Raw genomic sequence first — 26,570 nt, forward strand, 5'->3', positions numbered from 1 at the left:
TAATGATTTAGGGGAATCCGAAAACCAGAAGGTGGCTCGGTACATCAGTGGGTTGAAGAATTCTCTGCAAGAGAAGATGGGTTTACAAACTGTGTGGACTGTGGCTGAGGCATCCAATCTGGCGTTAAAGGCGGAGCAAATAGAGAAATCCCCTAGAAATTTCTCGTCATTCAAAAGGTATTCAGCCCCGAATAGCTTTGAATTTAACAATGAGAAGGAGAAGGGTGCAATGAACAAGGAGTCTGGGTCTGCACCAAAAGTAGGCCCTAGTAGTGCACCACAAGGAAAAGCCCCTGCCCAAAAACAAAATAATCCTTATGCCAGACCAAGTGGGGACACTTGCTATCGTTGTAATGGCAAGGGTCATAGATCCAATGTTTGTCCAACTCGGAGAGTAACTGCTGTTTTAGAAGGAGGAGAAGATGGAGAGGAGTTTGAAGGAGAAATTGATGAATATGCAGGTGCGGAGTTTGCTGAGGAGGAGTCTGAGGAGCGAGTTAACTTGTGTTACAAAGGGTCTTGTTAGCTTCAAAAGAGGAGGGCCAGCGTAAGAACCTGTTTAAAACTCATTGTTCGATTCAGAACAAAGTCTGTAACCTGATTGTGGATAATGGTAGTACGGAGAATCTGGTGTCCCAGAAGCTGTGGAGTATTTGAAGCTGTCCACAACACCACATGAGAAACCCTACGCTTTGGGTTGGGTCAGCAAGGGTTCTCAAGTTCGCGTGACAATGACTTGCAGAGTTCCCATCTCCATAGGAAACACTACAAAGACGAGGTAATATGTGATGTTCTTGATATGGATGTGTGTCATATTTTACTTGGTAGCCTTGGCAGTTTGATAATATATTACTTATCGGGGACGGGATAATGTGATGATGTTTAATTGGGGTTCCCATAAAATTGCAATGGCTCCTGTTTTGAACTTTGATGATAAGGGTGTGGGGAAGAAAACCAGTTTCTTAGTAATGACTTATAATGATAAGGAACTTGATGATGCTGTGAAAGAAACTGAACTGTCCAATAGTAGTTAAAGGGTTGTTAGGGGCTGTAAAAGAAGAGAATCCTATTCCTGCTGAAGTTTCGGAGATATTAGAGGGATTTAAGGAGTTGATTGCTGATGAGTTGCCAAAAGAGCTACCTCCCATGCGTGATATATAACATCACATTGATCTGATTCCTGGTTGTAGCCTACCAAACCTTCCCCACTATCGTATGAGTCCTAAGGAGAATGAGATCTTGAGAGAGCAGATTGAGGATTTGTTGCAAAAGGGGTTCATTCGGGAGAGTATGAGTCCATGTGCAGTTCCTGTTCTTTTAGTCCCTAAGAAAGGAAATCAGTGGCGGATGTGTGTTGACAGCAGGGCCATCAATAAGATAACTATCAAGTATCGCTTCCCTATCCCTCGACTGGAGGATATGCTTGATGAGTTGGCAGGCGCTAAGGTGTTTTCGAAGATAGATCTGCGAAGTAGGTACCATCAGATTCGTATCCGGCCTGGAGATGAGTGGAAGACAGCTTTTAAGAGCAAGGAGGGGTTGTATGAGTGGTTGGTAATGCCTTTTGGTTTATCAAACGCACCTAGCACCTTTATGCGCTTGATGAACCAAGTTCTTCGTCCTTTTACTGGTTCTTTTGTTGTTGTGTATTTTGATGATATTCTGATTTACAGCAAGGACAAGAAAGATCACCTGGAGCATGTGGCTCAGGTGCTGCAGGTGTTGCAGGAAAATAAGCTGTACATTAATCTGAAGAAGTGCACGTTTTGTACCAGCAAATTACTCTTCTTGGGTTTTGTTGTTGGTGCCGAGGGAATTCAGGTGGATGAGGAGAAGGTGAGCGCAATCCGGGATTGGCCTACACCTACATCAGTGACGGAAGTTCGTAGCTTTCATGGCCTAGCAACTTTCTACAGGAGATTTATTCGGGATTTCAGTACCATAACCGCACCAATCACAGAATGTTTGAAGAAGGGGAAGTTTCAGTGGGGAGATGAGCAGGACAAGAGTTTTTCTCTGATTAAAACCAAACTTTGCAGTGCACCGGTATTAGCACTCCCTGATTTTGATAAGGTGTTTCAAGTTGAATGTGATGCTAGTGGGGTCGGTATTGGAGCAGTTCTATCACAAGAGAAGAGGCCTGTGGCTTATTTTAGTGAAAAGTTGAGTGATGCTAGGCAGAAGTGGAGTACGTATGACCAGGAGTTTTATGCAGTGTTTAGGGCATTGCGGCAGTGGGAGCACTATCTAGTGCAGAGGGAGTTCATTCTGTTCACTGATCACCAGGCACTAAAGTTCCTCCACAGCCAAAAGGTGATCAATAAGATGCATGCTCGTGGGTGAGTTTTCTGCAGAAATTCCCTTTCATTATACAACATAAATCTGGTGCGCAGAATAAGGTGGCAGATGCATTGAGTAGGAGAGCTTCCTTACTCATCACATTAGCCCAGGAGATTGTGGGTTTTGAGTGTTTAAAGGAGTTGTATGAGGATGATGCGGAGTTTAAGGAGTTGTGGGCAAAGTGCAGCAAGGGGCAGCCTAGTGCAGATTTTCACATTCGAGAAGGGTACCTTTTTAGAGGTGATCAGTTGTGCATTCCTTGTTCGTACCTACGCGAGAAATTGATTAGAGATCTTCATGGAGGTGGTCTTGGAGGACATTTGGGGAGGGACAAAACTATTGCTGGGTTAGAAGAGCGGTTTTATTGGCCTCACATGAGAAGGGATGCTGGTACTATTGTTCGTCGCTGTTATGTGTGTCAAGTCTCCAAAGGTCAGTCTCAAAATACTGGTCTTTATATGCCTTTGCCTAATCCTGATGATATTTGGCAAGATCTAGCCATGGACTTTGTTTTGGGGTTGCCTCGTACTCAATGCGGAGTGGATTCTGTTTTTGTGGTGGTTGATCGTTTTTCGAAGATGTCTCATTTCATTGCATGTAAGAAGACAGCTGATGCTTCGAATGTGGCTAAGCTTTTCTTTAGGGAGGTGGTCAGACTTCATGGTGTTCCTACCTCTATCACTTCGGATAGGGACACTAAGTTTCTTAGCCATTTTTGGATAACTCTTTGGAGAATGTTTGGGACATCACTGAACAGGAGTTCAACAGCTCATCCACAGACAGATGGGCAGACTGAAGTCACTAACAGGACGTTGGGGAATATGATTCGTAGTGTATGCGGTGATAAACCAAAGCAGTGGGACTTAGCTTTGCCTCAGGTAGAGTTTGCTTACAACAATGTTGTGCATTCGGCCATAGGGAGATCACCCTTTTCTGTGGTCTACACTTCTGTCCCTAGGCATGTGGTGGATCTGATTAAGCTTCCTAAGGGGCCGGGAGTTAGTGTGGCAGCTGGGAACATGGCAGAGGAGATTGTTGCTGTTAAGGAAGCGGTGAAGGCTAAAATGTATGTTACTGGGCAGAAGAATAAAGCTGCTGCTGATAAACACAGGCGAGTAAAGGTTTTCAGTGTGGGTGATGAGGTGATGGTGTTTTTGCGGAAGGAGAGGTTTCCTGTTGGTACCTACAATAAACTGAAACCACGCAAGTATGGCCCCTTCAAAGTGACGCGCAAGATTAATGATAATGCATATGTGGTCGCTCGCCGGATGATATGAACATTTCCAACACGTTTAATGTGGCTGACATTTATGAGTACCATGCAGATCAAGTCCTTTATGGTGATACGAACTCGGGGTCGAGTTCTTTAGAGGTGGAGGAGACTGACGTAGGCAGACTAGCGGAAAAGTTCGAAAAGGATTTGCGGAAAAATGCCTGAACTGTTTTGCGGAAAATGGCCCGACGGAGTCCGATTGACTATTGTAATACCTTTTCGGAAGCGGAACGGCCCAACGAAACAAACTCACTGCTATGCTGTGATGTATAGGCGTTTTAGGCCATCCGGGTCCGTTTAAGGCCCGAAATCAGCTTTTTAATTATTTCCGAATTTAATTATTTTCTCAATTTCGTTTTAGGGTTTTGCTTAACGTATTTAAACATTATTAGGTCAATGTTTGGAGGCAGTTTTTGACTTTTAATAATATCACAGAGTTTATACTCTTTCTGGTGGATTCCGGAGTTTTTACAGATTCATCGCTTGTGAATCTGCTTGTTCTTAATTCGAGATTAGTGCTTGCTAATCTCCATAGTTTCCGACTGCGTCAACGGGGCAAGCTACATGGGTATTAGAACGTGGCCATTACCGCCCCAGAAGAGATAGTTATGATTCGAATCGTAAATGATTCAATCATTTCCCTCCAAAGATACATGGAAGTTAGAAATCATATTGAAGTATAAATACAAGTGGAAGGATCGAGTAGAAGACAACAACACAACATAACGCAACGTGCACTTACTTTCTAGCCTAGCCTAGCCAACCCCTTCTGGGGTTATAGTTTAGTTCTTAGTTTTAGAGCATGTAATAGGTGACAAAGTTTGTTCATCTCCAGTTTTAGCCGGAACTCATGAAGGTAATCATCTTTGTGTTTTCCCTTTAATTGTACAGCCTGGATTATCCTCATGTGTGTTATAAAAAGTTATTCTAGAAGTTTGTGATTTAATGGGAATTCTTTGTACTAATTAATAGATTAATTTTTGTGCATCTTGTTCTATTTAATTTTTTCGCCTGAATTAATTAGGCATTGTAGTTTAATTGATTAAATTACAACAAATTAAAACCGGTAACCCCCAGGGACTAAGAGTTCTGTGGCGCTTAGTATCTAACTATTGGGTGTGCATTGACTTATTTGCAAAGTCAACTAACTGATTTTACACCAATAAGGGTATATCAATTTTTTTTTTGGTAAATATACAATATTTGAGAGTTGATACTATGGATCAGCATGGACCAAAAGAGATTCTTTTGACAAAAAAGACTCATGAGAAAGGCAATGTAGTTGTAAAGAAAGTAAGTTTTTTAATAGGATGCATGATGAATGTTGTTAGATTCTTTTGACAAAAATACAGTTTGTATTTTGTGATCCATATTAAGAAATTTTCCAATTAAAAAAAAAATTCTCCCTAAATTTGTTAGATTCTCTTCCATTTTTGGGGTGTGTTTTATACAGTAAATAAAAAGGCTAAATACAACAAAACATATTAAAAGACTAACCTACCCTTTGGAGGGTCATCTATAACAAATGACCCCCCTTTGATGACTCCCTTATATGAGGTCATCTATGACAAATGACCCCCCTATGGAGGGGTCATTTATGATATATGGCCTCATTCCCTCCATACTCCTACCGTGTCAAACATATATTATAACCTGACACGAAAATTTTAGGCACCGACTACTATGTTAGGGGGATGCGATAGGCCCATTTCAGAATTTTTAACGCATCCAACTTTATAAATAAATTTGACACGTTGGCTTGTGTGTACAAGTACTTATGATAATGTTTTTGCTGCATTGTTGCACCCCTGCATACGAGATTTCCTTTTTTATATTAAAAAAAAAATAAAATTAACCACGATTAAGTTAGGCATAATTTTAGATGTTGTATTTAGCTTTTTTTTTTTGTTGTATATAGCACTTATATCTTCAAAAATCAATTTTTATCTCTTTATTTTACCAGTGATCAAAAGGCGGGTCGGGCTGCCCATTAGTTGGGCGGAGTCAAAATTCGAGCTAGTTTTTTTTGTTCAAAGCTCACTTTTTCGAGTTTAACAAATTTGTACTAAAAAGACATTTTTAGTTTGCCCAATCCGTTCTAAAGCAAAAAAATTGGAGCGAGTCCAAATTTGGGCCCTAAATTTTTTCCCAAGCACGAACATTTTTCGGGTCGAGCTAAATGCAGTTTGATCAACTCTACTTTATTTGCGAGTTGGGGAATTTGTTTTTTTTGTTATCCTTTACAATTGATTTGTTGTTGAAAATTTGTACTACTTCATTTGAGATGTTAATTCTTTGTCTATAATCAATTGAGTCAAATCAAGTTCTATATCAAAATTCTAATAGATGAATAGATTTAGTTATAGAAGGTTGTATGACTTGTATCAAGCAACGATGAGAAAGAGAGTTTGTAGAAATATTACTCTATTGGTTTCTTTTTGTTCGTCCCATTTGGAATCGGAGGATCAAACACCCATTGTGGGAATGAGTCTTATTAGCAGTTATGTGTTTTGACATAATTACTTGTTCCAGTTTAATATGTATTTTTTAATTAATATGAATTCTATGATACATGTGTGGGAGTCCGGATCCTCTAGAGTTATTAGAGAACTCTAGAGGTAGAGTTCGTATAATCTCATCCCTCCATCTAAATCTATTCATCTCAGCCGTCCATTTAAAAAAAAAAAATGATACCCAAATCTATTTGATTTCTCTCTCCTACGGTGTCCTACCCCTTACTCTACTCTTTCTTTCTCTTCCACCCATCTCCCTCATTTCTCTCTCCTACCCCTTTACTGTTTCTTTCTCTTCCACCCATCTCCCTCCAATCCTTCCCCTAAACCACCAAATTCAACCTAGAATTTGTGATTTTTAAAAAAATTTCTCTCTAATACTTCAAACATTACTTCCACAACTGAACTTCTCAACTCCTCTCATTTTCTCTCTCCTCCTTCTCCTCCTACCTTCTCCACCTCTTCCATGGCTTCCGCATTGCAATATCCGTCTTCTCGCCGTGATGATTCCGTCGGCGGCGATTATTTCGGCGTCAAAATCGCCGATCCTTATCGATGGTTTGCGATTTAATTTTTCATTTCTTTGGTTTTGAATTCCGGCGTCAACACCTCTGATTTATTTTTTAAAAAAATTTGTGATTATTTTAGTATCATAATAATTTAGGTAGAGTTTAATTTTTATCTTGTTATCAAATTATAGTTGTGTTTTAATGAAAGCTTCAATTTTGATTTTAATGTTGTGTTTTTGCCTTTTACATACTGTTCATCTTTTTTTTTTAGATGTGAGAGGACGATTATTTGCATATTGCATATGGTTCATCTTAAAAGAGTTTATATGAAATTATGAATTTAGTTGTAAACTAGATAGATGAATTCATAGTGTGGCTCTAGTACCTGCTGCATTGTGTGATTGTGCTCTTTTCATTGATTATAAGCATTGCAGATGGAGTAGATATGTATAACAATGTAGTACTTTGCAAAGAGTTGGATGGTTTCGTCAATATTGGGTGTGTTTATACACTATGAAAGTTTTGTTGTCACTCAATGATGCCAAACCTACTGTTAATCCCAAAATGTTATTGCAATATCACTTCAGCTTAAAATTCTACATCACTAAGGACTAGACAACATCAAGAGTTCTCGGCTACAAATATCCTTTTTCATGAATAAACCTTGACAAATATTCTTGATGGTTATATGAAAATTGTAGGCAGTGTAATGTTGCCCAAGTCTTTTGCGTTTTTCACAGTTTATTGTTTGACTCCCACAAGTATAACTCAAGATAAGGTCTCTTGTTTACTGACTTTACATAGGATATATGCCTATTAGCTCAATATGGGAGAGCATTGCATGACAACATGCAAAGATGTAGGTTCAACTCCTACATAGGCAAGTTTCTTTCAAAGCAACATTAAGAGGAAACTTTTAGCCTTCAATTCGAACACAGTGGAATGTACAAATTACTATTGGAAAATATATTAAGCTCAAATCAGCTTACAAATGCCTGTGATTGAGGAATGAAGTATTAACAACATAAAAGCGACTAAAACACCCTATGTTACAAACAAATGATACTAATAGATAAAGGGACTGACTTACTTTCACCAGCAACTCCCACTGGATACAGTGGAATGAAAGCAGAGTAGTTCAAACGAACAAAAAAAATCAGCTACTCTGCAAGGATTTTACTAGTAAGAAATTTACTAGTGTAGGTGAACAAACCTGACATATGTTGACCAATGAGGATACTGAATATATTCTCACCATTAGATGAGTCCCAAACAAATTGAAGAAGAAAAATTAACATAATCTGGTGATGAATTAGCATAAGATGGAAATGGAAATTGCAGAAATGTATATGATAGATCATTAAAGGATCCAAAAAGAAAGTTTGTCAACAGCTCTTGAATAAGTCCCAAGATTACGCATTTCAGACTCCGGATGCTGACGACATACCAACAAATCTAAATTTAGTACAAATTGCAGAAGAAAGTGTGTGAAATGTTAATAAGATACAAAAAGGTTTATGGTCCAATGGTAGATGATGTACTGACGAGGTTACTCTTTTGAGCATACTCGACAGTTTTTATTAAACTTACATGGCTTCAAAGAATCAGAATCCACACCACTGAAATTATATAATCAATAATCTTCTTCGACAGTTTAGTAGTGTGATGCAGATTTTTTTTGAAAAAATTCTGATTGGTACGGTAGTGGCAAGATATAGATTATAAGTTTCTCAAACTCTTTCATAGTCCATCAATGGAGTTTGTGAATGTGTATGGCGGAAAAACTACGTATCCTTTGCATATTTCCTTAAGTTTTAGATGTTTATTTTATTTCCTTAAATAAAATGATTTGTTTTAAATTAATAACCGTAGATTTAGATGGAGGGATGAGATTACACGAACTCTACCTCTAGAGTTCTCTAATAACTCTAGAGGATCCGGACGATCCTCTAGAGTTATTAGAGAACTCTAGAGGTAGAGTTCGTATAATCTCATCCCTCCATCTAAATCTATTCATCTCAGCCGTCCATTTAAAAAAAAAAAATGATACCCAAATCTATTTGATTTCTCTCTCCTACGGTGTCCTACCCCTTACTCTACTCTTTCTTTCTCTTCCACCCATCTCCCTCATTTCTCTCTCCTACCCCTTTACTGTTTCTTTCTCTTCCACCCATCTCCCTCCAATCCTTCCCCTAAACCACCAAATTCAACCTAGAATTTGTGATTTTTAAAAAAATTTCTCTCTAATACTTCAAACATTACTTCCACAACTGAACTTCTCAACTCCTCTCATTTTCTCTCTCCTCCTTCTCCTCCTACCTTCTCCACCTCTTCCATGGCTTCCGCATTGCAATATCCGTCTTCTCGCCGTGATGATTCCGTCGGCGGCGATTATTTCGGCGTCAAAATCGCCGATCCTTATCGATGGTTTGCGATTTAATTTTTCATTTCTTTGGTTTTGAATTCCGGCGTCAACACCTCTGATTTATTTTTTAAAAAAATTTGTGATTATTTTAGTATCATAATAATTTAGGTAGAGTTTAATTTTTATCTTGTTATCAAATTATAGTTGTGTTTTAATGAAAGCTTCAATTTTGATTTTAATGTTGTGTTTTTGCCTTTTACATACTGTTCATCTTTTTTTTTTAGATGTGAGAGGACGATTATTTGCATATTGCATATGGTTCATCTTAAAAGAGTTTATATGAAATTATGAATTTAGTTGTAAACTAGATAGATGAATTCATAGTGTGGCTCTAGTACCTGCTGCATTGTGTGATTGTGCTCTTTTCATTGATTATAAGCATTGCAGATGGAGTAGATATGTATAACAATGTAGTACTTTGCAAAGAGTTGGATGGTTTCGTCAATATTGGGTGTGTTTTATACACTATGAAAGTTTTGTTGTCACTCAATGATGCCAAACCTACTGTTAATCCCAAAATGTTATTGCAATATCACTTCAGCTTAAAATTCTACATCACTAAGGACTAGACAACATCAAGAGTTCTCGGCTACAAATATCCTTTTTCATGAATAAACCTTGACAAATATTCTTTGATGGTTATATGAAAATTGTAGGCAGTGTAATGTTGCCCAAGTCTTTTGCGTTTTTCACAGTTTATTGTTTGACTCCCACAAGTATAACTCAAGATAAGGTCTCTTGTTTACTGACTTTACATAGGATATATGCCTATTAGCTCAATATGGGAGAGCATTGCATGACAACATGCAAAGATGTAGGTTCAACTCCTACATAGGCAAGTTTCTTTCAAAGCAACATTAAGAGGAAACTTTTAGCCTTCAATTCGAACACAGTGGAATGTACAAATTACTATTGGAAAATATATTAAGCTCAAATCAGCTTACAAATGCCTGTGATTGAGGAATGAAGTATTAACAACATAAAAGCGACTAAAACACCCTATGTTACAAACAAATGATACTAATAGATAAAGGGACTGACTTACTTTCACCAGCAACTCCCACTGGATACAGTGGAATGAAAGCAGAGTAGTTCAAACGAACAAAAAAATCAGCTACTCTGCAAGGATTTTACTAGTAAGAAATTTACTAGTGTAGGTGAACAAACCTGACATATGTTGACCAATGAGGATACTGAATATATTCTCACCATTAGATGAGTCCCAAACAAATTGAAGAAGAAAAATTAACATAATCTGGTGATGAATTAGCATAAGATGGAAATGGAAATTGCAGAAATGTATATGATAGATCATTAAAGGATCCAAAAAGAAAGTTTGTCAACAGCTCTTGAATAAGTCCCAAGATTACGCATTTCAGACTCCGGATGCTGACGACATACCAACAAATCAAATTTAGTACAAATTGCAGAAGAAAGTGTGTGAAATGTTAATAAGATACAAAAAGGTTTATGGTCCAATGGTAGATGATGTACTGACGAGGTTACTCTTTTGAGCATACTCGACAGTTTTTATTAAACTTACATGGCTTCAAAGAATCAGAATCCACACCACTGAAATTATATAATCAATAATCTTCTTCGACAGTTTAGTAGTGTGATGCAGATTTTTTTTTGAAAAAATTCTGATTGGTACGGTAGTGGCAAGATATAGATTATAAGTTTCTCAAACTCTTTCATAGTCCATCAATGGAGTTTGTGAATGTGTATGGCGGAAAAACTACGTATCCTTTGCATATTTCCTTAAGTTTTAGATGTTTATTTTATTTCCTTAAATAAAATGATTTGTTTTAAATTAATAACCGTAGATTTAGATGGAGGGATGAGATTACACGAACTCTACCTCTAGAGTTCTCTAATAACTCTAGAGGATCCGGACGATCCTCTAGAGTTATTAGAGAACTCTAGAGGTAGAGTTCGTATAATCTCATCCCTCCATCTAAATCTATTCATCTCAGCCGTCCATTTAAAAAAAAAAAATGATACCCAAATCTATTTGATTTCTCTCTCCTACGGTGTCCTACCCCTTACTCTACTCTTTCTTTCTCTTCCACCCATCTCCCTCATTTCTCTCTCCTACCCCTTTACTGTTTCTTTCTCTTCCACCCATCTCCCTCCAATCCTTCCCCTAAACCACCAAATTCAACCTAGAATTTGTGATTTTTAAAAAAATTTCTCTCTAATACTTCAAACATTACTTCCACAACTGAACTTCTCAACTCCTCTCATTTTCTCTCTCCTCCTTCTCCTCCTACCTTCTCACCTCTTCCATGGCTTCCGCATTGCAATATCCGTCTTCTCGCCGTGATGATTCCGTCGGCGGCGATTATTTCGGCGTCAAAATCGCCGATCCTTATCGATGGTTTGCGATTTAATTTTTCATTTCTTTGGTTTTGAATTCCGGCGTCAACACCTCTGATTTATTTTTTAAAAAAATTTGTGATTATTTTTAGAATAATATTTAGGTAGAGTTTAATTTTTATCTTGTTATCAAATTATAGTTGTGTTTTAATGAAAGCTTCAATTTTGATTTTAATGTTGTGTTTTTGCCTTTTACATACTGTTCATCTTTTTTTTTTAGATGTGAGAGGACGATTATTTGCATATTGCATATGGTTCATCTTAAAAGAGTTTATATGAAATTATGAATTTAGTTGTAAACTAGATAGATGAATTCATAGTGTGGCTCTAGTACCTGCTGCATTGTGTGATTGTGCTCTTTTCATTGATTATAAGCATTGCAGATGGAGTAGATATGTATAACAATGTAGTACTTTGCAAAGAGTTGGATGGTTTCGTCAATATTGGGTGTGTTTTATACACTATGAAAGTTTTGTTGTCACTCAATGATGCCAAACCTACTGTTAATCCCAAAATGTTATTGCAATATCACTTCAGCTTAAAATTCTACATCACTAAGGACTAGACAACATCAAGAGTTCTCGGCTACAAATATCCTTTTTCATGAATAAACCTTGACAAATATTCTTGATGGTTATATGAAAATTGTAGGCAGTGTAATGTTGCCCAAGTCTTTTGCGTTTTTCACAGTTTATTGTTTGACTCCCACAAGTATAACTCAAGATAAGGTCTCTTGTTTACTGACTTTACATAGGATATATGCCTATTAGCTCAATATGGGAGAGCATTGCATGACAACATGCAAAGATGTAGGTTCAACTCCTACATAGGCAAGTTTCTTTCAAAGCAACATTAAGAGGAAACTTTTAGCCTTCAATTCGAACACAGTGGAATGTACAAATTACTATTGGAAAATATATTAAGCTCAAATCAGCTTACAAATGCCTGTGATTGAGGAATGAAGTATTAACAACATAAAAGCGACTAAAACACCCTATGTTACAAACAAATGATACTAATAGATAAAGGGACTGACTTACTTTCACCAGCAACTCCCACTGGATACAGTGGAATGAAAGCAGAGTAGTTCAAACGAACAAAAAAATCAGCTACTCTGCAAGGATTTTACTAGTAAGAAATTTACTAGTGTAGGTGAACAAACCTGACATATGTTGACCAATGAGGATACTGAATATATTCTCACCATTAGATGAGTCCCAAACAAATTGAAGAAGAAAAATTAACATAATCTGGTGATGAATTAGCATAAGATGGAAATGGAAATTGCAGAAATGTATATGATAGATCATTAAAGGATCCAAAAAGAAAGTTTGTCAACAGCTCTTGAATAAGTCCCAAGATTACGCATTTCAGACTCCGGATGCTGACGACATACCAACAAATCTAAATTTAGTACAAATTGCAGAAGAAAGTGTGTGAAATGTTAATAAGATACAAAAAGGTTTATGGTCCAATGGTAGATGATGTACTGACGAGGTTACTCTTTTGAGCATACTCGACAGTTTTTATTAAACTTACATGGCTTCAAAGAATCAGAATCCACACCACTGAAATTATATAATCAATAATCTTCTTCGACAGTTTAGTAGTGTGATGCAGATTTTTTTTTGAAAAAATTCTGATTGGTACGGTAGTGGCAAGATATAGATTATAAGTTTCTCAAACTCTTTCATAGTCCATCAATGGAGTTTGTGAATGTGTATGGCGGAAAAACTACGTATCCTTTGCATATTTCCTTAAGTTTTAGATGTTTATTTTATTTCCTTAAATAAAATGATTTGTTTTAAATTAATAACCGTAGATTTAGATGGAGGGATGAGATTACACGAACTCTACCTCTAGAGTTCTCTAATAATCTAGAGGATCCGGACGATCCTCTAGAGTTATTAGAGAACTCTAGAGGTAGAGTTCGTATAATCTCATCCCTCCATCTAAATCTATTCATCTCAGCCGTCCATTTAAAAAAAAAAATGATACCCAAATCTATTTGATTTCTCTCTCCTACGGTGTCCTACCCCTTACTCTACTCTTTCTTTCTCTTCCACCCATCTCCCTCATTTCTCTCTCCTACCCCTTTACTGTTTCTTTCTCTTCCACCCATCTCCCTCCAATCCTTCCCTAAACCACCAAATTCAACCTAGAATTTGTGATTTTTAAAAAAATTTCTCTCTAATACTTCAAACATTACTTCCACAACTGAACTTCTCAACTCCTCTCATTTTCTCTCTCTCCTTCTCCTCCTACCTTCTCCACCTCTTCCATGGCTTCCGCATTGCAATATCCGTCTTCTCGCCGTGATGATTCCGTCGGCGGCGATTATTTCGGCGTCAAAATCGCCGATCCTTATCGATGGTTTGCGATTTAATTTTTCATTTCTTTGGTTTTGAATTCCGGCGTCAACACCTCTGATTTATTTTTTAAAAAAATTTGTGATTATTTTAGTATCATAATAATTTAGGTAGAGTTTAATTTTTATCTTGTTATCAAATTATAGTTGTGTTTTAATGAAAGCTTCAATTTTGATTTTAATGTTGTGTTTTTGCCTTTTACATACTGTTCATCTTTTTTTTTTAGATGTGAGAGGACGATTATTTGCATATTGCATATGGTTCATCTTAAAAGAGTTTATATGAAATTATGAATTTAGTTGTAAACTAGATAGATGAATTCATAGTGTGGCTCTAGTACCTGCTGCATTGTGTGATTGTGCTCTTTTCATTGATTATAAGCATTGCAGATGGAGTAGATATGTATAACAATGTAGTACTTTGCAAAGAGTTGGATGGTTTCGTCAATATTGGGTGTGTTTTATACACTATGAAGTTTTGTTGTCACTCAATGATGCCAAACCTACTGTTAATCCCAAAATGTTATTGCAATATCACTTCAGCTTAAAATTCTACATCACTAAGGACTAGACAACATCAAGAGTTCTCGGCTACAAATATCCTTTTTCATGAATAAACCTTGACAAATATTCTTGATGGTTATATGAAAATTGTAGGCAGTGTAATGTTGCCCAAGTCTTTTGCGTTTTTCACAGTTTATTGTTTGACTCCCACAAGTATAACTCAAGATAAGGTCTCTTGTTTACTGACTTTACATAGGATATATGCCTATTAGCTCAATATGGGAGAGCATTGCATGACAACATGCAAAGATGTAGGTTCAACTCCTACATAGGCAAGTTTCTTTCAAAGCAACATTAAGAGGAAACTTTTAGCCTTCAATTCGAACACAGTGGAATGTACAAATTACTATTGGAAAATATATTAAGCTCAAATCAGCTTACAAATGCCTGTGATTGAGGAATGAAGTATTAACAACATAAAAGCGACTAAAACACCCTATGTTACAAACAAATGATACTAATAGATAAAGGGACTGACTTACTTTCACCAGCAACTCCCACTGGATACAGTGGAATGAAAGCAGAGTAGTTCAAACGAACAAAAAAATCAGCTACTCTGCAAGGATTTTCTAGTAAGAAATTTACTAGTGTAGGTGAACAAACCTGACATATGTTGACCAATGAGGATACTGAATATATTCTCACCATTAGATGAGTCCCAAACAAATTGAAGAAGAAAAATTAACATAATCTGGTGATGAATTAGCATAAGATGGAAATGGAAATTGCAGAAATGTATATGATAGATCATTAAAGGATCCAAAAAGAAAGTTTGTCAACAGCTCTTGAATAAGTCCCAAGATTACGCATTTCAGACTCCGGATGCTGACGACATACCAACAAATCTAAATTTAGTACAAATTGCAGAAGAAAGTGTGTGAAATGTTAATAAGATACAAAAAGGTTTATGGTCCAATGGTAGATGATGTACTGACGAGGTTACTCTTTTGAGCATACTCGACAGTTTTTATAAACTTACATGGCTTCAAAGAATCAGAATCCACACCACTGAAATTATATAATCAATAATCTTCTTCGACAGTTTAGTAGTGTGATGCAGATTTTTTTTTGAAAAAATTCTGATTGGTACGGTAGTGGCAAGATATAGATTATAAGTTTCTCAAACTCTTTCATAGTCCATCAATGGAGTTTGTGAATGTGTATGGCGGAAAAACTACGTATCCTTTGCATATTTCCTTAAGTTTTAGATGTTTATTTTATTTCCTTAAATAAAATGATTTGTTTTAAATTAATAACCGTAGATTTAGATGGAGGGATGAGATTACACGAACTCTACCTCTAGAGTTCTCTAATAACTCTAGAGGATCCGGACGATCCTCTAGAGTTATTAGAGAACTCTAGAGGTAGAGTTCGTATAATCTCATCCCTCCATCTAAATCTATTCATCTCAGCCGTCCATTTAAAAAAAAAAAATGATACCCAAATCTATTTGATTTCTCTCTCCTACGGTGTCCTACCCTTACTCTACTCTTTCTTTCTCTTCCACCCATCTCCCTCATTTCTCTCTCCTACCCCTTTACTGTTTCTTTCTCTTCCACCCATCTCCCTCCAATCCTTCCCCTAAACCACCAAATTCAACCTAGAATTTGTGATTTTTAAAAAAATTTCTCTCTAATACTTCAAACATTACTTCCACAACTGAACTTCTCAACTCCTCTCATTTTCTCTCTCCTCCTTCTCCTCCTACCTTCTCCACCTCTTCCATGGCTTCCGCATTGCAATATCCGTCTTCTCGCCGTGATGATTCCGTCGGCGGCGATTATTTCGGCGTCAAAATCGCCGATCCTTATCGATGGTTTGCGATTTAATTTTTCATTTCTTTGGTTTTGAATTCCGGCGTCAACACCTCTGATTTATTTTTTAAAAAAATTTGTGATTATTTTAGTATCATAATAATTTAGGTAGAGTTTAATTTTTATCTTGTTATCAAATTATAGTTGTGTTTTAATGAAAGCTTCAATTTTGATTTTAATGTTGTGTTTTTGCCTTTTACATACTGTTCATCTTTTTTTTTTAGATGTGAGAGGACGATTATTTGCATATTGCATATGGTTCATCTTAAAAGAGTTTATATGAAATTATGAATTTAGTTGTAAACTAGATAGATGAATTCATAGTGTGGCTCTAGTACCTGCTGCATTGTGTGATTGTGCTCTTTTCATTGATTATAAGCATTGCAGATGGAGTAGATATGTATAACAATGTAGTACTTTGCAAAGAGTTGGATGGTTTCGTCAATATTGGGTGTGTTTTATACACTATGAAAGTTTTGTTGTCACTCAATGATGCCAAACCTACTGTTAATCCCAAAATGTTATTGCAATATCACTTCAGCTTAAAATTCTACATCACTAAGGACTAGACAACATCAAGAGTTCTCGGCTACAAATATCCTTTTTCATGAATAAACCTTGACAAATATTCTTGATGGTTATATGAAAATTGTAGGCAGTGTAATGTTGCCCAAGTCTTTTGCGTTTTTCACAGTTTATTGTTTGACTCCCACAAGTATAACTCAAGATAAGGTCTCTTGTTTACTGACTTTACATAGGATATATGCCTATTAGCTCAATATGGGAGAGCATTGCATGACAACATGCAAAGATGTAGGTTCAACTCCTACATAGGCAAGTTTCTTTCAAAGCAACATTAAGAGGAAACTTTTAGCCTTCAATTCGAACACAGTGGAATGTACAAATTACTATTGGAAAATATATACTCAAATGCTTACAAATGCCTGTGATTGAGGAATGAAGTATTAACAACATAAAAGCGACTAAAACACCCTATGTTACAAACAAATGATACTAATAGATAAAGGGACTGACTTACTTTCACCAGCAACTCCCACTGGATACAGTGGAATGAAAGCAGAGTAGTTCAAACGAACAAAAAAATCAGCTACTCTGCAAGGATTTTACTAGTAAGAAATTTACTAGTGTAGGTGAACAAACCTGACATATCTCTTTATTTTACTAGTGATCAAAAGGCGGGTCGGGCTGCCCATTAGTTGGGCGGAGTCAAAATTCGAGCTAGTTTTTTTTTTTTTTTGTTCAAAGCTCACTTTTTCGGGCTAAACAAATTTGTACTAAAAAGACATTTTTAGTTTGCCTAATCCGTCTCAAAGCAAAAAGAATCGGGGAGAATCCAAATTTGGGCCCTAAATTTTTTCCCAAGCATGAACTTTTTTCGGGCCAAGCTAAGCACACTTTGATCGGCTCTACTTTATTTGCGAGTTGGGGAATTTGTTCTTTTGTTATCTTTTACAATTGATTTGTTGTTGGAAATTTGTACTACTTCATTTGAGATGTTAATTCTTTGTCTATAATAAATTGAGTCAAATCAAGTTCTATATCAAAATTCCAATAGATGAATAGATTTAGTTATAGAAGGTTGTATGACTTGTATCAAGCAACGATGAGAAAGAGAGTTTGTAGAAATATTACTCTATTGGTTTCTTTTTGTTCGTCCCATTTGGAATCGGAGGATCAAACACCCATTGTGGGAATGAGTCTTATTAGCAGTTATGTGTTTGGACATAATTACTTGTTCCAATTTAATATGTATTTTTTAATCAATATGAATTCTATGATATATGTGGTAGTGTCTTTAAATCAATGAATTAATTTTAATTTTGCAGAACAATAAAGATTTATACATTTTCTTCATATACAACATTTCTAATTTTATATACGATATTTATAAAATCAATATATAGAGTTATTGTCGAATGTACAACCACTAATTTTTTTTTTTTAAGGTAAGATGAAGTCCCTTGCAAGGAAGGGGGGAAATTGAGGATCCCTCCTTGCAAGGGGTGAAACTCGACCCCGTAACCTCTAAAATCGGAGGTGATGCCAATACCATTAGGCTATCACCTGCTGCTCATGTATAACCACTAACTGTGATCAACTGTTCATAATCAATTAGGAACAAGGAATTTCTGCTGACTTGACCGGGTGCTTTTTATCGCGAATCCTGGATACAAATGTCCCTTGACTTCTAAATTTATTAGAATTATGATAAGTATATTATATTAGTATCCTAAACTAATAAAAAAAACGAATAAGATTTAAGCAAATCAACACAAGCATTCTGAGATAGCGATTAAAGACATCATAAAAGATAAAACTTGCAGTACCTTGCGTTTGAAGGCAGGGTAGATATTAGCAATTGAGGCAGATGGGCTTGTACGGACTTGAATACATCTGTCATCTACATCGATACGTCGAACAATTATAAGGGAGACAATGATATTTTTTTGAATGGAAATTCGGAGAAATTATCATTAATAAAACATAATTTTTTAAAGAGGAAAAACATTTTCTTTTAACCATTAGAGAGTACTAAAAGACAAAAGCTAATACTCCCTCCGTCTTTTATTAGTTTACCCTTTTTGATTTTTGACACTATTCATATACATGACTTTGACTATCTTTTGTAATTTGTATTTAAGAAAAAATATAGTCATGTGAGATCTTGTTGGATTCGTCTCAATGTGTATTATCCAAATATCAATTTTTTTTAATTTTTGATTATCGAAAATTAGAGATATTAAGGTTCAAATTAGTATCTCGGCAAATGTGCTCCAAAGAAAGAGGTAAACTAATAGAGAACGGAGGGAGTATTTTTATATGAATATGTGAACAAAGTTGATCCTACTCATGGCAAGGAGGAACGGCCGCCCTAAACCCATCTTAAAGGTAAGCTTACACTAAGTAATTCAATATATACATAAACTAATAAAAGCATAAAATATGATTTGTTACTTTGACTAGTATACCAACTAACTCATACACAAGTGAAAGATTATGAAAAGATAAAAAGTATTATGACATATCCCAGTTCCACCCAAAATTTAAATCACCATATTTCAATCTTTTAAAACTAACTCTTGCTTTCCGAAAGTTACATTTTCTACTACCCGTTAATCAGCACATGTTTATTTAGGAGAAAAGAAAATTCATATCACATTTCTTTCCTCTCAAATTTTCTATTGGAACAACTAAAACTATGGAATAAAAAGTTTATTTACACTACACCAATAAAATAAACAATTTCAATGTAATTTCTTTTTTTTTTTTCTGATAGACGACCCGTTTCTTTTTTAGGATGTCTTATACATGTATATTATTGAACTTTCTGTTATATATATATATATATGCTTAGTGGTGTGTACAAGTCCGAACACGGATCGAGGACCGGACTGGATTTTTTTAGGTCCAATCCAGGTCTAATTCGGAAAAATAAGGTTCGAACCCCCTCCCCCCTCCCCCCTCCCCCAAAAAAGAAACTGTGGAATCCATCCCTAAAATAAAAAAAAGAAGGGAAGTTATTCACACGAAAATCTAGACATAATTACTACAACTACTATCCACTAGGTAGATTACCCACTTCTAATAGTTTATTAAAAAATAATTATTAACATTGAGTTCGATTCCACTTTATATTAAATTTTATAAATAGTGAGTAATCTATTCCTGGATCAGCCAAGTTTCATCGTGAAAATTTGCATTAATCAACATTACCTCTTTGAGTGAAGATTTCATTTCTTCAATCGAAGACTTGACTTGGGTTAGATCTTGGGCCAATTTATCCACTCTACAGCCGCACAACCTGAAGCAGAAAGTCCAATGTTACTCAGAGTAGTAATTGATAGAGTATAAATAATCATTAGATGATGGACATCAACTAATTATTACACCATAACTGAAAAAATAAAGTCAAACCCAAATCATAAAACTCACTTAGATTGTTCATGTGATCTTTTATGGGAGTGTTCTTCACCAGTAAAACTTCCAGATGCCATGTGCTTGCTAGTAGAGTAGAAGTAGTAGCCGACCTTTTTTATTTGATAGAAACAAAGTGAAAAGAGAGAGAGAAGAAGACAATAATTTTTCAAGAAAATAAATAAGACAATAAGAAAACTTTTGCAAAAACTACTACGTTGGCTCTCTCTTTTATATTGTAAGATGATCTTAGAAATTTTCCCACTGGAAAAGAAGGAAAATTAATAAAAAATGTGATTGGAAATGTTAAGGAAAAGTACCTTTGTAGAATTATCGGTTGTATAGAGTATAGACTATTCGTCGCCTATTAATTTCACCGTGTAGGACCTGGGTAGTGGGTACTACAACTGATGTTTCACGTCCACATAGGTTAGTTCATTTCATGACCAAACAGTTCAGAACAGCCCTAGCGAGTTTCATCAATTTGCACAAAGAAACCAATTAATTTTAATATTAGAGTATAACTCCAATTCTATTGCTTCAAGTTTGATGCAAACAATGTATTACGATGTCTTTGCATCTTTTTGTCTAGATACTTTTCTAATCTGATTTTGTGATATAGTTGTTGCGCATGACGAATTAATGAAAAAACATATAGATTTAGATCATTTTTCAAATTATTAACGTCATGAAACCATAAATACTCATATAAATAAATGACGAGAAGCAAGAATCAACCAATATGAAGAGAAAAATTCTCGCAAATGGAGAGAACAAGATAAAAAAAAATGGTCAAAAAGAAATAACCCTAAAAACTAAGGAAAAGGGTGAAAAGAGGCCAAAAAAATAAATTCTAGAAAGAGAATTGATGAAGGAGAAAGGAAGGGGGGTTGCAATTTAATTACATGAAATGGAGCCATAAAGTTGAAAAACTCCCTTTCATCATTTTATTCAGTATTAATAGGATTAATTATGAAGATTAATTAATTTAAATATTTTAGATAAATAGTAGTGTTTCACTAGAAATGCCAATTACAATTTGTAAATCCTAATGTGATTAGGTTTACTATTAACTTTTTCTAAATTTTATGAAGTCACACATAACAAGATTAATGAATTGGAAAGAAAAAAGAATCCTAGTACAAGTATTTAGTAAATGTCAGCCCTTATAGTAATATAGTAGGATTACAAAAGCTATTGGTAGGTTAATTGGTCTCCAAGTATTTATTCTATAAAAAACAAAGAAATGGTGTTTAGAAAGCACAATACGATTTTAAAATGTATAATCCATATACAACTCTACCTTATAGAGTTCTATTAAAACTCTATAGGATCTGAAATCGGTGTGGATTCCAATTTATCACTTGGTGGACTAATTAAATATATCACATTTGAAATAATCTTGAATCTTCGCTCTTGGTCTAGAAGCACTTGGAAAGCTTGTGGAATTTAATCCTCAAGAGATTTCGTTTGTTCGCTATAGGATTCATATCAATATAGGCATGAAATCCTGTTATTTGATGTTCAAAAATAGTTTAGTATAGCATTAAGTTTCTACAAGACTACTCAAGAACTGTCCAGGTTTTTGGAATAGGAGAGAGGGAAAACTCAATAAGTTAAAGGTAATTTGTGAATAGAACAAAAGCTATACACTCAAAAGGTACTTATATAAAAATGATAAATTGAATTGAGAAACGATCTAAATATGAAAAACCACAACGCCCGAATTGGTGCGTGGTGCCTATCTGCACAAATCCAACATATCCTACTCGCACGATCGGGCATAAGGGCCCAACTCCACGAACAAGATGCCTTGGTCAATAATTGTTTTCATCTACATGATGTTGCAATGGTCCAATCCCACAAGTATAATACTTCTACTATTCTTTTTAGCTGCAATATTTGGCATAAGGTACTATTCATCAACCAACACTAACAAGAATTCTGTCATCATAATATAAGAAAAATATAGTCAAGTGAAATTCTGTTACAATCATCTTGATGCGAGAATATCACATAATAACTTTCTACATCTTTTACTTATACAAAATTAGAGATTTTAATATAAAAACATATAAGGGTACGTGAAAAAAAAAACAAATGATACTTGCAATGTGCCCTATTTAACCATGGTCAACTCAACTATTATAATATTATTTCCTTATGACCTTATCGTATATTGATACCACGACTAAATTGCGCAAATTAACTCGACCAATTCACGATTGGACGACGCACGACTTAAGTCACTCGTTCGCTCCAAAAGCCAATGGGGCCAAACATGGTCGAGCGAAACAAGATTGGAAGCAAACCAACAGGACATGATATATTACACTGTCTTCTATCTGTATTTGTTTACTTCATTTCTTGGCAGTCAAAGTTCACCAATTTTATGATCGTAAATTTTCTTAGTATATAGAAACAGATTTTTAATTTTTTTTTCTTGATCTTGTATAGCTCATTTTCAATAATTTGTATATTTTTTAAAGTAACATTGGTTACATCGTGTCCTGAAATAAAAAAAGGTATGTCGAGCAAACTAACAAAGTCAGCAAATAACTAGGAATCGTTTGAAAGTACTCATGTTGTTGATACATTTAAAACTATTTTGATTTTATTCTCTTAATTTGGAAACTCTTGTGAACCAGTTACGATTGTACCGATTTAATCCACAAATTTTCCAATTTTTATCTATAAATGCTAGTCTCATGATGCGATTATGCTAATACTATCGCGGTCAACAACCTTTTAATCACTTATCAACTGATCAAGTAATACTTGTTCCGTTTAGAAATAGTTGCACCATTTGCATAATCTTTACTATGCACATTTTATACTTTGAATGTCTATGGTGCTATATATTTTTGGAAAAACATAGCCATATAAGAGATATTAATGTTTGAAATAATGCATTTACAAGCGTGAAAACATGAAATGATGCAACTATTTCTTAACAGAGGAAGTATTTGGTAAAAGTATACTTAGGGTGCGTTCTTTTCACCTGAATAACCTTGAACAACTTATCTAATTTGAACTTATTGGACCTGAACTGAACTTATTAGACCTGATTCGACTTATTGGACCTGATTGAACCTTATTGGAACTTTAGACCTGATTGAAACTTATTGATCTGATTGGAACTTATTAGACCTTATTGGACCTGATTGAAACTTATTAGACCTTATTAGACATGATTGAAACTTATTTAACCTTATTGGACCTAATTGGAACTTATTTGACCTTATTAGACAAAATAATTGATGAGTTATAACATAAATATTACCCCTAACGTAAATACTATCCCTCAAAATTTATTATGAAATAATAATAATTAAAATTTGTCCTTTAAAAAAATCATTATTAATTATCTCTTATGATTAACAATTTAACAAAAAAATATACTATTTATATATTTGCCTATATACAACTTTCACCATTAATATACTCCTATCTAATAGTCTTATTAATAGTAATATGCATAATAAAATAATAGACAATAATACAAGTATAATACTATACATTGTGGTATTTTAATTAAATTTTTTAATAATAACATAATCAGCTAATAGTAAATATGAATAATAAAATAATAGACAATAATACAAACATTTAATGAAATAATAGACAATAATACAAGTATAATACGATATAATCATTGTGGTACTTTAATTAAAATTCTAATAATAACATAATCAACTAATAGTGATATTAATAGTAAAATGAATGGATAACAATACATATGTTTATTGATCATTGACTAGTTGGAGCTTATTGGAACTTATTGGACCTGATTAGACCTGATTATAACTTATTGCACCTGATTGGAACTTATTGGACCTTATTAGACCTGATTGGAACTTATTGTCGTGATTGAAACTTATTATCTGAACTGAACTTAGGAATTGAACTGAATTTATTGGATTTAAAACTTAATTTATTAAGGTGAAGAAAGCACACCCTTAATTACACGACTAACACGCGTTTTTCAATTTCGAAAGTTGATTTGTTCGACAAGTGAGTAGTGGCGACTTGGCGTACGTTTTACACACGAAACTGTTGGGCTTTGATAAATAACCATCTATAATGTTGGGCTATTTCTTTTTCAATCCAACCACTCTTTCCCCACACCACAGAATGAACAAACCATCCATCATTTGGACAGAACATTACCAACCCACCACCACAACAATGAAGCCCAGCCCACCGACTAAAAAGTCCAAGCCTGAAACCCACAACCAAACTTATAACCATTCATATAATGGAGAAGTAAGTATGGGCCTTGTACCCCTCATATATGAAGATAAAAGGCCATGTTTGACGTATATCTTTTACTATTTCGATTTTTTTAATTTTACGGTAAAAACATTAGGCCATTTTCTGCACGAGGGTACCTAATGCGTCCGAGATAAGAATAGAATATAAAGCTGAATCAGTACAAGACATAAAATCAAAGCTAGTAAAAACCACATGGCCGACATAAGCTATCCCGTCAGCCACCTGATTAGCTTCGCGATAGATATGCCTAACATTCCACAAAAATTAAGAAATCTTTTTATAATTAATTTTAAAAGCCTATTGCTGCGATTTTTTGTAAGAACCGCAACAATAGGTTCAAATAATATTATTTTAATATATTGCTGGGGTTCTTTCATAAACCGCAGCAATATGTCTGGTCAAATAGTCAAAATGTTTCAAAAAATTTCTGTTTAAATCATATTGCTGTGGTTTTCGGTCGAAACCGCAACAATATGGTTATTTTATATTTTTCTTTTTATTTTTACGTAATATATTGTGCGTATGTGTAAAACTGCAGCAATATTACCGCAGCAATAAGCAATTATTAGTACCTTTAGATTTCAGATATACATGTAAAATTTTGCTTCTATGATACTTCGAAATCTTGCACACCAAACAAAAACATTCACAACAAAGTACATTAAGATAATCTGTATATGATATGCAAAGTACAAATGTGATACGCAATTATTTGCACTTCACATAAATACAAAAGTAGTCTTAATTTTGTAAACATAAAAAAAGGTGATAGCAAGATAATCAAACATAAAAGCACAAACCAAAAGTTTTGAATTCGTTCTCTGCCTCTTACCCCTCCAAATACTTGGGCAACTAACCTACTACCGACTCTTTTAACACAAATTTTTTTCCTTCTTTCGAGCAACTCAAACCGTACCCCAACATTATCCAGTCTCACTGTCTGGATTTACCGCGCATTAACACCCGCACCAGGGTTGAGGACATGCTAGAATTCATAAAAATACACTCGCTGTCTTCCCCTGCTGATTGAGCAGGAAACCAAGGTGAGGTGTGACTATCACTGAACCGAGTGACAGAAGATGATGGCATAGAGCAATAATCTAGAGTTAAATCCTCGAGCAAGGATTCGTCTAAAGCTGTGGATTGATTCAGCTGATGGCTATGCTCCCCTGGATGGAATTCTGACATTTCAGCTTGTTCAGCTGTAGAACCAAAACATTCATATAAACGTATTTCAGAATTTGCAGTCACAGATTTTGGACAAAGATTAGCTCCAAAGCTCATTACCATATACTGTACCTTGAAAAGCTGGAGGCACATAATGCGAATGTTGCTGCATATCAAAGCATGGAATAGTATTTGGGTTGATAGTACTGTCAATAGGGATGTTATTTTGTGCCAAGTTACTCAGATTTGAGCTTGGTTGGTCTGAATAGCATGTAGTAGCTTGTTGAACAATTGCCTTCCACTTTCGTGGTGAGACCTTGACAATCTATATTTGACACAAATCAAAGAATTTAGTTATCAGATTCTGTTGCCTATAAACGATAAGAAACAATCATTAATAACATGATAAATTAGTAACCATACTTGACGGAGTAAAGATTCATCATTGTGATATTGTCTGACAAAGTCCTCCACTTTGTAAATTTGACGTTCTTTCAATCTTCTACAGATCTTACCATCTTTTGCTATCCCGCACAAGCGCCAAACTTCATCTTCTAGAGATGGAACATTATGCTTCTTATAGGCTACATATATAAAATACAAATCATCAATCATTGCCTAATCCTCAAAAGCATATATAAGCAGCAAAGTGGTAATGAAAATTCTTGTATAAGACGGTTTGACAATCAATAGACTGTAAACTGTATAGTTGTCTGATAACAAAAACATTTTCAACAGACTGTGTTATCAAACATGTTCTGTTGTACCATATAGACCTCTTTACAATGGCGCGAAGCAGGGAGGAAGAAACACTTACTTTCTCCACGACGATCTTTCACTTGAAAAGGACTACTTACTGCTTCCCTCACTTGATCTTCTGGGCTAGTACTACTCGAGCCCCAATCTAAACATCTTGGTTCTCCCCCAACTGGAGTTATCCGTGAAGTAAACATACCAACAGAGCCAATCCCATTTCGCAAAGTTATAATACGTTCTCCAACCAACAT

The 26,570-nt window shown here is 35.1% G+C and overlaps 2 protein-coding genes across 4 annotated transcripts in view; both read right to left on the bottom strand.

The window, feature by feature from the left end:
- Positions 1-20,385, bottom strand: part of LOC104890368 (calmodulin-binding protein 60 B) — a 25,076-nt gene extending 4,691 nt beyond the window's left edge. For all 3 annotated transcript variants that reach the window (XM_010675836.4, XM_010675834.4, XM_010675833.4), the window contains exons 1-3: positions 20,140-20,385; positions 19,921-20,008; positions 18,534-18,607 (exon numbers count right to left, since the gene is read on the bottom strand). In XM_010675836.4, coding sequence (XP_010674138.1) covers positions 18,534-18,607; positions 19,921-20,008; positions 20,140-20,201 — 224 coding nt within the window. In that variant the 5' untranslated portion in view covers positions 20,202-20,385. The remainder of the gene's footprint in view (positions 1-18,533; positions 18,608-19,920; positions 20,009-20,139) is intronic.
- A 4,944-nt stretch (positions 20,386-25,329) lies between these two features.
- LOC104890378 (calmodulin-binding protein 60 B) lies at positions 25,330-26,570 on the bottom strand. The gene is made up of 4 exons (XM_010675844.4): positions 26,381-26,570; positions 25,987-26,147; positions 25,696-25,888; positions 25,330-25,598 (listed from the first exon to the last, which is right to left on the bottom strand). The coding sequence occupies exons 1-4, from the start codon at positions 26,568-26,570 to the stop codon at positions 25,330-25,332; spliced, it is 813 nt and encodes a 270-aa protein (XP_010674146.4).

The sequence above is a fragment of the Beta vulgaris genome, chromosome 4, assembly GCF_026745355.1.
Source record: "Beta vulgaris subsp. vulgaris cultivar EL10 chromosome 4, EL10.2, whole genome shotgun sequence".
Classification (NCBI taxonomy): Eukaryota; Viridiplantae; Streptophyta; class Magnoliopsida; order Caryophyllales; family Amaranthaceae; genus Beta; species Beta vulgaris.

Coding starts and splice junctions, on each gene's coding strand:
- LOC104890378 (XM_010675844.4), bottom strand. CDS start 26,570: ATGTTGGTTGGAGAACGTATTATAACTTTGCGAAATGGGATTGGCTCT. Junction 25,889..25,986: donor ATGAATCTTTACTCCGTCAA/GTATGGTTACTA, acceptor TGTCAAATATAG/ATTGTCAAGGTCTCACCACG. Junction 25,599..25,695: donor TGTGCCTCCAGCTTTTCAAG/GTACAGTATATG, acceptor TTGGTTCTACAG/CTGAACAAGCTGAAATGTCA.